The sequence below is a fragment of the Chiloscyllium punctatum genome, chromosome 42 (genome assembly GCF_047496795.1).
Source record: "Chiloscyllium punctatum isolate Juve2018m chromosome 42, sChiPun1.3, whole genome shotgun sequence".
NCBI classification, from domain to species: domain Eukaryota; kingdom Metazoa; phylum Chordata; class Chondrichthyes; order Orectolobiformes; family Hemiscylliidae; genus Chiloscyllium; species Chiloscyllium punctatum.
In genome coordinates this window covers 22580547-22597277 of record NC_092780.1, presented here as the reverse complement: position 1 = coordinate 22597277, position 16731 = coordinate 22580547, and the positions used below count along the sequence as shown (strand labels likewise).

The following is a 16731-nucleotide window of genomic DNA, read 5'->3' as shown; positions in this document are numbered from 1 at the left end:
TAACCATTTGTGTGTTTTTATGTACACTTTAATGCAGCTGTATCTACAATGGTACATTTAATATACTTTTCCCTTGATTGTACCAGGGGAGCCCACCATGCATCACTGGAACAGAGCTCCCCACCCCAGAGTACAACTCCTCCCACCTACAAAGTCCCACTGCTGGGATCATATGATGGAAAAGATGATTTTCCGCTCCGAAAAACTGGTGAGTACTCAGCATTTGATGAAATTTGTTTTTAAACCACTCACAACTGCTGATAGCTAAACGCCCTGCTTAAAATAGAGCTATGGAGAATAATGTTACAGTGTGATGTTAAAACTGAAGTCACGTTTGAGTCAGATAAAAGGCAAAAATATATTTTACAATTCATTTTGAATTCTGTTATTCAATATCTGTACCGAGATAAAAGTAAATAAATTATTTGATGGTTTTATATCAATTTAAGATGTTTCTCATACGCATGCAAGTACAAAGGCTTTCCAAATATTTAGGGAACATATATTTTGGACTCATGTTTGAAAGTGTCACCATTGTCAAGTAAAAATATTGACATGATAATTTTCTTATTGTGTTTGTAACCTAAGAAAATTAATCATTTTTTTAAAGTCAACACCATTACATATAAATACTGTTTTGACTATTCCATGGAATTGTTGTGTCTTGTCCTGTTACTTGTAACTCAATATCTTGCATTCTATCACATACAGGAATCTGGGATTAGATATTAAACTGGGAGTCTGATCATTTTGCATCCTAGAAAATTGAATTGATTCTGCCCTAATTTAATTTTTGGGTATGAATTTAAACAAAAACTGTGCAGTCTTGTTTAACATTCATTGGTAATAAAGGTTGCAGCGCATTAGAATTCTTTACTGCGAAGTGCAGTATATACTCCTGACAGAATTTGTGAACTGTTGCAAAAGAAAAGGGATATTTTCCTGGTTACATTAAATAAATTGGAAGGTAATATGTTAATTACACTTGATAAGGATGGAAAAAAAGACATTTAAATATCAGACATATTATGACTTCAATAGTTAACCACATAAATCAACAAAAGCTGAGTTGTGTCCCAAACCAATATATAGCTAGGTATTTATTTAATACGACAATATGTTTATAGCCATGACAATGTAACCAACTGTTCTGTTTTTCACATTGACTCATTTGGTATTCCAGCTCTTATCTCAAAATGATATATGCTCAAACTGCACTTAACATCTAAACGAGGGAAACAAAGATTATCTGCTTTTGACACAACACATGATCAGAATTTTCCTAGTCCAATAAGCTTGGATTCAACATGTCAGGACTACTCACATAATTTTCTAAAAATCTGATCAATTTTAATGTCTCACAATCTTGATCAAGTTTTTTTTGAGGACATAACCAAAAAGATTGATAAGGGAAAAGTGGTAGACATTGTCTACATGGACTTTAGAAAAGCATTTGACATGGTTCTGCTTGGTAGATTGATTAGTAAAGGTAGTTCACATGGGATTCATGAAGAGCTTGCCAATTGGATGCAAAATTGACTTGATGGTAGAAGACAGAGGGTGGTTGTGGAGGGTTGTTTTCGAACTGGAGGCCTGTGGTTAGTTGTGCTCCGCAGGGATTGGTGCCAGATCCACTGTTGTCATTTATGTGAACAATTTGAATGAGGTATGGTTAGTAAGTTTGCAAATGACGCCAAGATTAGTGGTATAGTGGACACTGAAGAAGATTATCTAAGATTACAAAGGGACCTTGATCAGTTGGACCAGTGAGTTGAGGAGTGGCAGATGAAGTTTAATTTGGATAAATACAAGGTATTACATTTTGCTAAAACAAATAAGGGCAGGACTTATCCAGTTAATGGCAGGGCCATGGATCAGACAGACCTACAGTTCCACTTACATAGTTTTTTGAAAGCTATGTTTTAGGTAGAGAGGGTGGTTAAGAAGGTATTTTGCACACTTACCTTCAATGCTCAGACAATTTAGTATAGGAGTTGGGATATCATCTTGAGGTGTACAGGGTGTTGGTGAAGGCACTTATAAAGTACTGTGTTCAGTTCTGGTCGCTCTGCTGTAGAAGGATATTACTAAATAGGAGAGGGTTCAGAAAAGATTTCGCAGAATGTTGCCTGGACTGAAGGGTTTGAGTTGCAAGGAAGGGCTGGATAGTCTGGGACCTTTTTCAGTGGAACGGAGAAGGTTGAGGGGTGACCTTATAGAGATTGATAAAATCGTGAAGGGTATAGATAAGGCGAAGAGCAAAGGTCTTTTCTCCTGGGTGAGGAAGTTCAAAACTAAAGATGCTATTTTGTGGGTGAGAGCAGAAAATTTTAAAAGGGACCTGAGGGGCAACTTTTTCATACAGAGGGTGAATCGTATGTAGAATGAACTGCCAGAGGAAGTGGTTGACGCAGGTACAGGGATTGGCACCAATCCCTGTGGAGTACAACTAATCACAGGCCTCCAGTTCGAAAACAACCCTCCACAACCACCTTCTGTCTTCTACCATCAAGTCAATTTTGTATCCAATTGGCAAATGTCTTTTAAAAAGACATTTGCAAAAGTTTAGAGGGAAGTGGGCCAAACGGAAGCAAGTGGAACTAGTTTAGTTCAGGAAACTTGGCTGGCATGGGCAAGTTGAACTGAAGGATCTGTTTCTCTGTTGTATGATTCTATGACACTAAATTATTGGTACAGACAATTTAGTGATTAAGCAGTAATAGCAGAAGGAACATTGGGTCCAGTTTTAATCTCATTATCTGCTGTTCGTAATGATATTTAATATATTGATGAAATTGAGATGCAAAGTTATTTTTGCAGCAGCATTAATAAACTAGCTGTACTGGCGAGATCAGACTTTTTTTTCATATATATGCTACACACTGACATGAGTATTTGATTTAGAGATGGGGACAACACTGACAAGGGTAGTTTTGACCAATCATGCTTTGACTGATAGCATTGAGAGTCTGCTATTCAGTGTAGGATTGGAGCTGCATGCAAATCAGCTGCATTTGGATTTTTGTCATTCCCTAAAGTATGTGATGTTATCTGTTGGATTTTCTCACTATACTAGCAGTTTCGATGGTATTTTTTCTGATGCAAGTACATAACTTGCTAGATTTATTTGAATTTAGGTACATAACTTGCCACTGTAAAGTTAGAACTTATAACAATGGGTTGAGAGCTCAGTCGTGTGAGTATTAAGTCAGCGTATTGAAGAATGTATAGATTGAGGGGGGAAAATGGACAGAAAATGGACAGAGCCTCCTGTGAAGCGCTTCTGTGCTGTTTTCTCCAGCATTTATAGTGGCCTATCTCTGCCACTTCCGGTTGTCAGTTGGAGCTGTCCGCTGTCGTGGCCGGTATGTTGGGTCCAGGTCGATGTGTTTGTTGATAGAGTCTGTGGATGAGTGCCATGCCTCTAGGAATTCCCTGGCTGTTCTCTGTTTGGCTTGGCCTCTAATGGTAGTGTTGTCCCAGTCGAATTCATGTTGCTTGTCGTCTGTGTGTGTGGCTACTAAGGATAACTGGTCGTGTCGTTTCATGACTAGTTGGTGTTCATGTATACGGATCGTTAACTGTCTTCCTGTTTGTCCGATGTAGTGTTTTGTGCAGTCCTTGCATGGGATTTTGTACACTACATTAGTTTTGCTCATGTTGGGTATCGGGTCCTTCGTTCTGGTGAGTTGTTGTCTGAGCGTGGCTGTTGGTTTGTGTGCTGTTATGAGTCCTAGTGGTCGCAGTAGTCTGGCTGTCAGTTCAGAAATGCTCCTGATGTATGGTAGTGTGGCTAGTCCTTTGGGTTGCAGCATGTCCTCGTTCCATTGTCTCTCCCTTATGCATCTGTTGATGAAATTGCGAGGGTATCCGTCTTTGGCAAATACCTTGTATAGGTGTTCCTCTTCCTCTTTTTGCAGTTCTAGTGTGCTGCAGTGTGTTGTGGCCCCTTTGAATAGTGTCCTGATGCAACTTCGTTTGTGTGTGTTGGGGTGGTTGCTTTCATAGTTTAGGACTTGGTCAGTGTGTGGCTTTCCTGTAAACCTTTGTGGTGAATTCTCCGTTCGGTGTTCTCTGTACCATCACGTCTAGGAATGTGAGTTGGTTGTCCTTTTCTTCCTCTCTAGTGAATCGGATTCCTGTGAGTGTGGCGCTGATGATCTGGTGTGTGTTCTCTATTTCTGTGTTTTTAATGATTACAAAGGTGTCATCAACATATCTGACCCAGAGTTTGGGTTGAATTTGTGTTAAGACTGTTTGTTCTAACCTTTGCGTTACTGCTTCTGCTATGACTCCAGAGATCGGTGAGCCCATGGGTGTTCCGTTGATTTATTCGTATATTTGGTTGTTGAATGTGAAGTGTGTTGTGAGGCACAGGTCCAGTAGTTTAAGTATGCCGTCTTTGTTGATAGGTTCAAAGACCTGTTGTCTGTTATGTCTGTCCAGCAGGTTGGCTATTGTTTCTCTGGCTAGGGTTTTGTCGATGGAGGTGAACAGTGCAGTTACATCGAATGAGACCATAGTTTCTTCCTTGTCTATGTGTATATTTCTGATGATGTCCAAGATTTCCTGTGTTGATTGTATAGATTGTCTGGATCCGCTGATCAGGTGTTTCAGTTTCTGCTGTAGTTCTTTGGCCAGTTTGTGTGATGGTGTCCCTGGTAGTGATACTATGGGTCTGAGTGGGATGTCTGGTTTGTGCACTTTGGGTAGTCCATAGAATCTGGGGGTGTTGTTGCTTTCAGGTTTCATTCTTTGTAGGTCAGACCTGGTTATCTGTCCGTTTATTTGTAGATTCCTCAGTGTGTTGTTTATTCTATTGGTGAGCTGTGGGGTGGGGTCAAACTCCCTCTTTTGGTAGGTGTTGGTATCTGCAAGTAGTTGTTGTGCTTTTTGCATGTACTCTGCTTTGTCCAGGATGACCGTCATTCTGCCTTTGTCTGCTGGTAGTATGATTATGTTCTTATCGTTTCTTAGTGATTTTAGTGCTTCCCTCTCCTTGGTGTTGAGGTTATGTGTTTGTCTTTTTCTTGTTATCAGCGGTACGATACTTTGTCTCACTGTTTGTTGTGTCTCTTCTGTCAGTCCATTGTTCCTGAGTGTGCATTCTAGTGCTGCTAGGAAGTCTGCTGTTTTGGCGTCCCTGTGATTGTAGCTGAGTCCCTTGGCCAGTATTGTTCTTTCTGTGTCTGTGATGCAACCCTTCCTACACCCTCCCAAATTCTGCACTGACTGAAGAACCACAGTTGTTCATAAAATGTTGAATCAGTGTGGTCTTTAATTGTTTGGATTGGGAACCAATGCATTATAACATGCTAGTTAGTATTATGCTTGGACTTTGATAGTTGAGACGAGTGTGGAGCGGGAGTGGATTTGCTTTGTCTGAATTCTCTTGAATACTAAAAGACTGTGCATGTGAATGCCAGTAGACAAAAAATAACTAACATTTGTTGCTCATTCCTGGCTGCCTTTGAGAAGGGAGTAATGAGCTGTCTTTCTGAACTCCTGCAGACCATGTGGTTAAGGTAAAACCAAAGTGATATTCTAGAGGACGCTCCAAAGTTTTAGCTCATCAACGATGAAGGAACACTGATATTATTTCCAATTCAGAATGCTATGGATAGTTGAAGGTAGTGATATTTCCACATGCCTATTCTTGCCTATTCAGGTAGTATAGGTTATGGGAGGTGTTGTCAGAGAAACATTGGTAAGTTACTAAAGTACATCCAGTAAATAAGACACACCACAGCTATGGTGTGTTCATCGTGGAGCAAGTAAGTATTCAAGGTGATGGGTGGATTGTTATTATTGGGCTTGTTTTTATTGGATGACGTTGAGCTGCTTGAATGTTGGAATTACTCTTATCCAAGTAAGTGGAAATTTCTCGTACACTTCTGAGTTTTGCCTTGCAGCTGTGGGAAAGGCTTTGGTAAGCCAGGAAGTGAATCACTTATTATAGAATTTCCAGCCTCTACTCAGCTCTTATATCAGCTGTACTTAGTAAATGGTTGCTCCATTTGCTTCTTGTAAATGGTGACTCTAGGATTCTGCCAACAGGGGATTTAATGATGATAATTTGATGTTAAGAAACAATGGTTAAATTCTGTTATTGAAGGTGATAATTGCCTGGTACTCTGTAATGTGAATATTAATTGCATTTATCAGCTCAAATCTGAATATTTTCCAGGTCTTGCTACATGTAGCATAGACTGCTTCTTAATCTGAAGAATGCAAATTGGGGTGAACATTGTCAATTATCTTATTATGATAAAGGAAAAGTCATCGATGAAGCAGTTAAGATGAGTGGGTCAAAGGCATGAACCTGAGAATATCACCGATGCTTGAGCCAAAAACAATGGGCATATATTAGCAATGACTGTTTTTCTTTGTATTAGGTTTGACCCTCCCAGCATTAGAAAGTGTTACTCTTGATTCCCATTGAATTTAAGCTTTATTAGGGCCTTAAGGTGCTTATTCAAATACTATCTTTATACCAAGGGCTTGCCACTGGAATTCCACACTTTCACCATGTTTGCTGTCGCAAGGTCTGGAGCTGAGTGGTCCTGATGGAACTCAGTCTGAGCAGCTTTAATCAGATTATTAATGAGTTAACTGTTGTTTAATGGCACAGTCAGTGACACCATTCATCTTTTTACTGATGATTGAGGATAGGTTGCTAGGATTGGAAGAACTGAATAGAATTGGTCCCACTTTTTGTTGGCAGAATATAAATTGCATTTTGTTCAGGAGAAGCCAGTTTTGTAGCTGTATAAAAATAAGTTGCGTAAAGGTTCATCTTGAGGCCCAAGACCGCAACTCTCACTTGGATGTTGTTGAGACTCATAGCCTTTTCTGTATCCTGTCAGATAATTTCTTGTACTGAAGGTTGACACTCTGTTATGCATTGATCTCAGATTGATATTGAGATGGAAACAGCCAGTATTTCTGGCTATTTGTGTTTGTCATTATCATGTGGTGAGTTTATAGTTCTGAACTTGCAATTCAAGAGTGGGAAGTGAAAAGAAGGATGATGAGAAAACATATTTACTCAAGCTACTAGAAACAAGTCAGTCAAAACTTTTCAGCGTACCTCCTAGGAATCTTCTTAAAAGCGGCATTAAGAAAGTTTATAAGTGCATCTCTGCACATACTGCAAATGATTAACAAGGTAAATGTAATGTTAGCATTTATTATAAGAAGAATGGAATAATAGACAATAGGTACAGGAGTAGGCCATTCTGCCCTTCAAGCCTGCACCACCATTCAATATGATCATGGCTGATCATCCTCGATCAGTATCCTGTTCCTGCCTTATCTCCATAACCCTTGATTCCACCATCCTTGAGAGCTCTATCCAACTCTTTTTTTTAAACGACTCCAGAGACTGGGCCTCCGGAGCCTTCTGGAGCAAAGCATTCCACATAGCCACCACTCTCTGGGTGAAGAGGTTTCTCCTCATCTCTGTCCTAAATGGCCTACCCCTTATTTTTAAGCTGTGTCCTGTGGTTTGGGACTCACCCATCAGCGGAAACATGTTTCCTGCCTCCAGAGTCTCCAATCTTTTAATAACCTTATACGTCTCAATCAGATCCCCTCTCAGTCTTCTAAACACAAGGGTATACAAGCCCAGTCGCTCCAATCTTTCAACATAAGATAGTCTCGCCATTCCAGGAATTGACCTCGTGAACCTACACTGCACTCCCTCAATAGCCAGAATGTCTTTCCTCAAATTTGGAGACCAGAACTGCGCACAATATTCCAGGTGTGCTCGCACCAGGGCCCTCTACAGCTGCAGAAGAACCTCTTTGCTTCTATACTTAATCCCTCTTGTTATGAAGGCCAGCTTGCTATTAGCTTTCTTCACTACCTGCTGTACCTGCATGCTTGCCTTCATTGACTGGTGTACAAGAACACCCAGATCTCTTTGTACTGCCCCTTTACCTAACCTGACTCCACTTAGGTAGTACTCTGCCTTCCTGTTCTTGCCACCAAAGTGGATAACCATACATTTATCCACATTAAACTGCATCTGTCCACTCACCTAACCTGTCCAGGTCACCCTGTAATCTTCTAACATCCTGCTCACATTTCACCCTGCCACCCAACTTTGTATCATCAGCAAATTTACTAATGTTACTATTAATACCATCTTCTATATCATTAATATATATTGTAAAAGGCTGCGGTCCCAGCACTAATCCCTGCGGTACCCCACTGGTCACCGCCTGCCATTCCAAAATGGAGCCTTTTATCACTACTTTGTTTCCTGTCAGCCAACCAATTTTCAATCCAAGTCAGTATTTTACCCCCAATACCACGTGCCCTAATTTTGCTCACTAACCTCCCATGTGAGACTTTATCAAAGGCTTTCTGAAAGTCCAGGTACACTACATCCACTGGATCTCCCTTGTCCATCTTCAGTTACATCCTCAAAATATTCCAGAAGATTAGTCAAGCATGATTTCCCCTTCATAAATCCATGCTGACTCTGACCTATCCTGTTACTACTATCCAGATGTGTTGTAATTTCATCCTTTATAATAAACTCCAGCATCTTTCCCACCACTGAGGTCAGACTAACTGGTCTATAAATTTTCTGCTTTCTCTCTCGCTCCTTTCTGAAAAAGTGATACAACATTAGCCACCCTCCAATCCGCAAGAACTGATCCTGAATCTATCGAACTTTGGAAAATAATCACCAACACATCCACAATTTCTCGAACCACCTCCTTCAGTACCCTGGGATGTAAACCATCAGGCCCCGGGGATCTATCAGTCTTCAGACCTAACAGTCTCTCCAACACCAATTCCTGGCAAATATAAATTCCCTTCAGTTCAGGTCCTTCAGCCACTGTTACCTCTGGGGTTTGCTTGTGTTTTCCCTAGTGAACACAGATCTGAAGTACCAATTCAACTCTTCTGTCATTTCTTTGTTCCCCGTATTACTGCAACCGTGCAGGGCCTTCGTGAGATCACTTCTGGAACACTGTGTACAAGTTTGAACTCCTTATTTGAAAAAAGGGTGTAATTGCATTAAGAGACAGTTCACAGAATGTTTACGCACCTCATTCCAGGGATGAAAGCTGATCTTAGAATGAAAGTTTCAACAGATTGGCACATACCATTTAGACTTTGCAGCAATGCAAGGTGATCTCATTGAGACATATGAGATTGTGAGGGACTTGATAGGGTGGATATAAGGAGAATGTTTCCTCTTGGGTTGAGACCAGAATTAGAGGATACGGTTTAAGGATAAGAGGTTTACTTGTAAGGTGGAGATGATGTTTTTGCTCAAAGAGTTTAGTCTGTGATTTATTTTTTCATCAGAAATGACTGGAGGGAGGATCTTTGACTTAATTCTATCTAACCCAGCTTTGAATATTGATAGACAAGAGTCTGTGGTGGTTGGAGTTGTGGATGTGGATGGGGATGGGGGTGGGGGATGTGGGGAGCTGCATGTGTGTGGTGGTGGTGGTGTTGGTGGTGGAGAGGAAAAGACAGGAAGATGGAGTTACTTAAGAGCACAATAAGATCAGCCTTGAGTTTAAAGAATGACAGAACAGGCTCAAGGAACCAAATGACCTAATCCTGCTCCTAAGTCCTATGTTCTGATTTTTATTTATTCAGAACTAATACATAGTACGCAGACAGAAAAGATAATTGAACAGGGATTTCAAAGAAGAAAATATAATTCAGTCAAATTTGTGGCACTCTAGAAATTCATTTGGCCCATTGTGTCCATTCAAATTAGGAAAGAGCTGATCAGTATGATCTTGCATACTATATCTCAGTCTGTGATCTTGTAGGTTACAGCAAATAATGTGTATATGCAAGTGCTTTTTATGTACGATTTGTTGAGCATTTACTTTCTCACAATAAGGTAGCATTTACAATTTTTTTTATTCTTATAGTGGGCGGCACGGTGGCACAGTGGTTAGCACTGCTGCCTCACAGCACCAGAGACCCGGGTTCAACTCCCGCCTCAGGCGACTGACTGTGTGGAGTTTGCACGTTCTCCCCGTGTCTGCGTGGGTTTCCTCCGGGTGCTCCGGTTTCCTCCCACAGTCTAAAGATGTGCAGGCCAGGTGAATTGGCCATGCTAAATTGCCCATAGTGTTAGGTAAGGGGTAAATGTAGATGTAGGGGTATGGGTGGGTTACGCTTCGGCGGGGCAGTGTGGGCTTGTTGGGCCGAAGGGCCTGTTTCCACACTGTAAATAATCTAATCTAAGTAATCTAATCTATATGGGTTGTAAACATTGTTGATGAGATATTTGTTGCCCATCCCAAATTGTCCTTGAATTGAGTGGCTCTCTAGGCCATTTCAGAAGACAGTTAAGAGTCAAGCCCATTGTTGTGGGCCTGGAGTCATGTATCTGCCAGACCAGGTAAAGGATGGTAGATTTTCTTCCCTAAGGGACATTAGTGAACCAGGTGGGTAATTTGTGAACATGTGTAGTGATATAAGCTGTGCAATTATTTACTCAAAGCAGTATTTTATTTTGTAATCGATAATACACAAAATTCATTATCACTTGTTAGTTGTCCACATCCATGTTGATTTCAAGCTGAAAAATGAATATTTTCTTCTTATTTAATCACACCCACAAATGAGTCCAGTTTGGAAATAATTTTGGCTACACTGTGCTAACTTTCAGGTTTTTAAATTGTTTTGCATTAATTTAGATGAGATGCTTTATAATTAAAAAGATCAGAAAGGTCTTTTGATGTAAACAAGAGTACAAATCTAAATTTTACCACTTTTTTAATGCTCTTCTGAGTAACCCATGACTGACACTGGAGAATAGCTTTTCCCATGTGTATTGTTGTTTTGAATGAACTTTTTGTTTGTTTTCAATATTTCATCAAGGTAAATAGCATAGTATTCATGAAAATGACACGTCAGTATTTTCAAGTTTGTGTTTTTTAATATTGAATCAAATTTAGTAGTGTGTAAAAATAATTATAAATTTGTGACAATTTTGCAATTGATGTCAGTGAGCAGAAGTCGGTAGATCTGCTTAATTTTTTATGGGACAGTACAACAAATTTAACTGTTCCCCAGAAGTGGCGAAATAATTATTAACTGTATTCATTTAAATGTGTTCTGGTCTGAAAACGAGCATGCTAGCGAGAATTTATACCTCCATGAGGAAAGCAAATTTTTGAGCCAATAATCTGATGTCATTCAATTAATGATCATTTAGTAAGCCTTCATCCCTTCTTCATTCCGATTAATGTTAACCACTTTGTGCTTGCTTATTAAGGCAAAAAAAAATTTTTCAGAGCAAAGTTTTAATTTTTTTTCTTGAAATAATGTACACAGCTTCTGAACCCAATTTGAAGGTACGTTCCAGATTAAAACAGAAGGTGGCTGAGAGGAGAAGCAGCCCATTATTGAGGAGAAAAGATGGCACAATAATTAGCACATTCAAGAAGAGAGCTATAGAAATCACAGGTAAGTTTGCAGAATTGAATACAGTGTGTGATGCATCATCCAACAACTATTTATAACCCAAAGCTAAATTAAACCCGATCTAGTAGTAATTTTTGCTGCCATCGTATTGTGTATGCTGCTAGAATTGGTTTTAAATGAAAAGCTAAAATAGCCATCTTTCCCATGTTAAAGTGATAAATGATGCTGCAGGATAGTTCCACAGGTGCCAAAGGATTATCATTGTCTCGTCCAAGATATATGTAGCACAACACGATTTTACTGCTGAGTACCAAAGACAAAAAAACAATTTTGTCCTTGTCTGTATCCATAGAACCAAACCTCAGAAGTTACTGGGGAGCAATCAGAAATGTAATCATCAGATGTGGATGATTTATTCCACCCTCATCCAAGGATAACATGATCAAATTTGAAACATTCCAAGTCTATATGGCTCAAGCACACACTGAACAAACTTTGAGGCTTCAGAGAGTCACAGTTGAAAAGTGTGGCACTGAAAAGTACAACAGGTCTGGCAGTCTCCAAGGAGCAGGAGATCAATGTTTCGGGCATGAGCCCTTCATCAGGAAGGCTTCTGATGAAGGGCTTATTCCCGAAACATCAACTCTCCTCCTCCTTGGATGCCTGACCTACTGTACATTTCCAGCCCCCCACTTTTCAACTCTGATCTCCAGCATCTGCAGTCCTCAGTTTCTCTCAGAGAGTCTCACACAAGTAACTAAAAGCAAAATGTACGAGTGCTGTAAATCTGAAGCAAACACAATGCTGGAGAAATTCACCAGGTCTGGCAGCATCTGTGGAGAGAAATAGAGTTGATGTTTCAAGTCTGGTCACAGCTGACTTCTAGAATTCTGTGCAAATAATGCAAAGTCAATTCTTGAAAGGTACAGGCAGTTTTCATTCAACGCACGTTTCATTAATGCGAATTCGCTATAATGCGGTTGATGATTTGGGACACTATTTCTAAAGTGTGAACTTTTGAAGTGTGTTTTGATTATACCGCGTTTCCAGCCCCATTAGTTTAAATTGTGCTGCTATTATACGATTTTCTTTTAACTCTGGTTTGCTTGAGAACAGAACCACCATATTATAGCAGAAAAACCTGTATTAAGCAACAGATCTTTATTTTATAAATATAACAATTCTCCGTTCTTTGTGCAGTTCCAAAAACTAATTCTTGCATTTCTTATTGAATAATTTAAGCAAAATGTATTGAAAATTTACCAATATACTGTGATGCATGACTTGATATGTAGTTCATTAATATGGTGCTCAGTGCATGATACTTTCACTAGTATATTGTGTCGTGTCTATGTTTTGAAGCTCAGATTTTAATTTTATCATTTTTAGATTTAATTCAGTTTTTGCTGTTAATACAACCTGAATACAATCGGGCCATGTAAGTCAGTTCTAATTGGTTAACAGCTAGTCCAAGTTTTACAAACTTGTCATGTTCCCAAGCCTAACTGTCTGTTTGCAACATTACTCACTACTATAGATACAGATCTGTATAGGTGTAGGGACCGCATAAATAGTGTAAATATGATTGAAAGTTGAATAATTTGATGTAACACAGCATAATGACCAAGTAGGGTGAAATTCTTTTTCATTAGCTTTGGAAAATCCTAAAAGGTATCTGAACCATTTGTAGCCATTTGTGCGGCTGGAGGCAGGGAAGGCAAAGAAATGAAAACAATGCAGGAGAAGGAAATTAATGTACAAAAATTAGTCTTCAGTCTGTTGGTAGAGCAGTCCAACATTCCACTTTCTGTATGGTGACAGAATGGAAGAGCAACTTTGTGAGTTGATTTTGAGGAGGGTTTCTGTCTCTGGCACTCAACACTATTTTAGTTTAGATTTGCAGCACCTCACAAAATCATATATGGCTTGTCTTGTTGGTTGTGCCAGTTATATGATTTACATTATTAGTATATGGCCTTGGAGCAGTTTTGTTACTGCTCTGTATCTGACTGTCTTCTGACCCAGATTTAATATGCCATAATGATCAGTACAAGATCATTATTGCAACGTTTCTTTGTATGTTGGCTTGTTCTGTCTAAAGGTGAAAGTGAGGACTGCAGATACTGGAGATTAGAGTCAAGATTAGAGTGGTGCTGAAAAAGCACACCAGGTCAGGCAGCATCCATGGAGCAGAAAAATCAATGTTTCGGGCAAAAGCCCTTCATCAGGAATGAGGCTGGGACCCTCCAGGGTGGAGAGATAAATGGGAGGGGGGTGAGACTGGGGAGAAGGTAGTTAAGAGTACAATAGGTGGGTGGAGGTGGGGATGAAGGTGATAGGTCGGACAGGAGGGTGGAGTGGATAGATGAGAAGAAAGATTGGCAGGTAGGACAGGTCATGAGGATGGTGCTGAGCTGGCAGGTTTGTATTGGGGTAAGGTTGGAGAGGGGAAATGAAGAAACTGGTGAAATCCCACATTGATGCCCTGGGGTTGAAGTGTTTCGAGGCAGAAGATGAGGCGTTCTTCCTCCAGGCATGGGGCAGTGAGGGAGTGGCGGTGGAGGAGGCCCCGGACCTGCATGTCCTCGGCAGAGTGGGAAGGGAAGTTGAAATATTCGACTAGTGGTCAGTGGCGGTGATTGGTGCAGGCATCCCGGAGATGTTTCCTAAAGCGCTCTGTGAGAAGGCGTCCAGTCTCCCTCCCATTTATCTCTCTACCCCGGAGGCTCCCAGCCTCATTCCTGATAAAAGGCTTTTGCCCGAAACGTCGATTTTCCTGCTCCTGACCTGCTGTGCTTTTCCAGCAGCACCTTAATCTTCTGTCTGAAGTTAATTAAATTTTCCTTGTTGAGGTGTCTTTTCTCATTTATACTAATAGAAACACAATATACTGTGACAAAACTATTTGCTCAATGATTTGACGGTAAACCAGGTATTCACATTTAAATTTGTGCCATCTACTATCTTGGTCTCCAAAGGGAGCAAGCCTGTAGGGCAATGTTGTCTATTAAAGAGAGTTATGCACTTCTGAGCAGATAAAGTGCCAGCTTGTGGTGCAGCATGTCCAGGCAGCTTGGCCTGACTCACATCCCTCCATTGGTCTTGATCCTTTTCCTTCAAAATGTTAAAAGTAGAAGTTTCCTTTTGGAAGATACTTTTCCTTTTAGAGTCGTAGAGATGTACAGCATGGAAACAGACCCTTTGGTCCAACTCGAACATGCCGACCAGATATCCCAACCCAGTCTAGTCCTACCTGTTGCAATGTTGCAATTGTACTAGCATCCACCACTTTCTCTGGCAGCTCATTCCATACATGTACCACCTATGTAACTAATGAATACAAAGGCTTACTAGAATCTATGGAAGCAAAACAGTTTTATAGAAGCGAACAAATAAATCCAGGCAGCAAGAGTTGTACCTCTGTCAGATTAATATTGAGTAATGCTGAAAAACAACACATTTGGTCAAACTTTTTGTTCTGCATTTACCCAGGAAATTGACAAGGATACCAAATCTATATGAAAACCAATAGTAGACTACTGCAGAATGTTGAGCGTGCAAAGAATTAGACTGACAACAAATTAAAGATTGTCAGTTGGGCTCGCAGAGTGCCCCACTTCCTTATCCTTGAAGCTATTTATATGAAAACACAGTGCTGTTCTTTGCACATAGAAATAGCATTGACACGCACTACACCCATTTCAGATCAGTAAGATTGATGACAGTGATTCATTGGTTAATTTTTCAGGCAATGCCTTTATCAATCCAAATCAACCTACCCAGCTTAAAATTTAAACAAAGCCATCAGTTCACAGTCAATAGCATTAATGAGGAGCAGGAAAAAGCCCGAAACACCAATTTTCCTGCTCCTCGGATGCTGCCTGGCCTGCTGTGCTTTTCCAGCACCACACTCTTGACTCTAATCTCCAGCATCTGCAGTACTCACTTTCACCTAATAGCATTAATGAGTCAATTCTTCAGTGGGAAGTTCTCTGCAAATCCAAGTCCACTTGCTAACTAATCAACACTTTCTTCTCATGCAGTATAAATATTGGTTTCCCTTTGAATTGGTGTTCCTGTGTTTTGTTCTGATGAATGTAAAAAACAAAGTTGTTTTTTGTTTCAGCAATGCTTAAGTTTTGTAAGACCAAACAAGTTTCAGTCTTAAAGTTTTTAAATTCCATTGTATAACTTGGTGCCTAGCAGCAATGGGTACCATTATTCTTTCCATATTAAATATGAATGTTGTAGCATTGTAGAGAGGAAGTTTGTACTCAGATTATTATAATGGCAATAGTCCATGTAGTTTAAATGGTTTCACAAAAAATATTTTGTTTGTCCTTTTTTGTAAAAAAAAATGCATGTGTCCTGTTGCCACAAGAATTATTTTATTCTTCCATCTACACAGGAGTCTTGGACAAGTTCCAGGTTTTGAATAATGTCCTCTGAAAAACCTGCTGCTTAAAATTACTAAAGACCCAAGAAATTTCATTTTGTGAATAAAGCTACACAACCTACTACAGTATCAATTTTAATGTAATTCTCAAATTAGATAAAACCAAGAAAAACTAGTTATCGTATCCATGATGGTTGTTAAAATGATAATATTGTACATATGATTTTCTGCCTGCATTTGCCAACCAGTAATTTTCCACCCATTAATGTAAATGGTTGGAAATTTACTAGTTGAAAAGTGCAGAAGTCAAAAAAAAACCTGACCAGTGAGTCATTCAAGCTCTTTCACCTTTTGAAATTAAAAAAAGGGCAAACTATTCCTTGAATGAATGTGTAACCATTGCTTGTTTTGATAGTGAGTTTTAATCTATGCTTCTTGGTCTTGAGCATTTGGTTAGAGTATAATGAGGCTACTGCTTCCTTCATGCTTGTTTCTTTGTTTTGATTATTTCAGTTTCCTCAGTTTGTAACAGTGCACCTGGGTCTGGCCCTAGTTCTCCGAACAGTTCAAACAATATTCCTGCTGAGAACGGAACAACTGGCTCTGTACCCAATATTCATTCTGAGGTAATAACTTGTACCTACCATTAAATCTTGAAACCACTTATTTCTAAACATGTCATAACTAGCTTTTTTTAAGTTGTTGTAAAGTCTGCAGGCATTTCATTTTGTATGTTGGTGTTTTAGTTAACATTGCAATACATAAGTGCATAAATTGAAAATAATTTGAGAGTCTGATTTTGGATTGTCAGGTGATAATAGATACCGAGTCACATAAAATTCAGTCTTGAAGATTGCAGTGAAAAATAGCAAATATTATAGATTATCCTGCAACAAGCTACAGATTTTATTTAAAATAAT

At 39.6% G+C, this 16731-nt stretch overlaps 1 protein-coding gene across 11 annotated transcripts in view; it reads left to right on the top strand.

The window, feature by feature from the left end:
• The window catches only part of hdac5 (histone deacetylase 5), a 361492-nt gene that overhangs the window by 226919 nt on the left and 117842 nt on the right, over nucleotides 1-16731 (top strand). For all 11 annotated transcript variants that reach the window (XM_072561648.1, XM_072561646.1, XM_072561640.1 and 8 more), the window contains 3 exons: nucleotides 87-208; nucleotides 11326-11457; nucleotides 16325-16437. In XM_072561648.1, the coding sequence (XP_072417749.1) occupies nucleotides 87-208; nucleotides 11326-11457; nucleotides 16325-16437 (367 nt within the window). The remainder of the gene's footprint in view (nucleotides 1-86; nucleotides 209-11325; nucleotides 11458-16324; nucleotides 16438-16731) is intronic.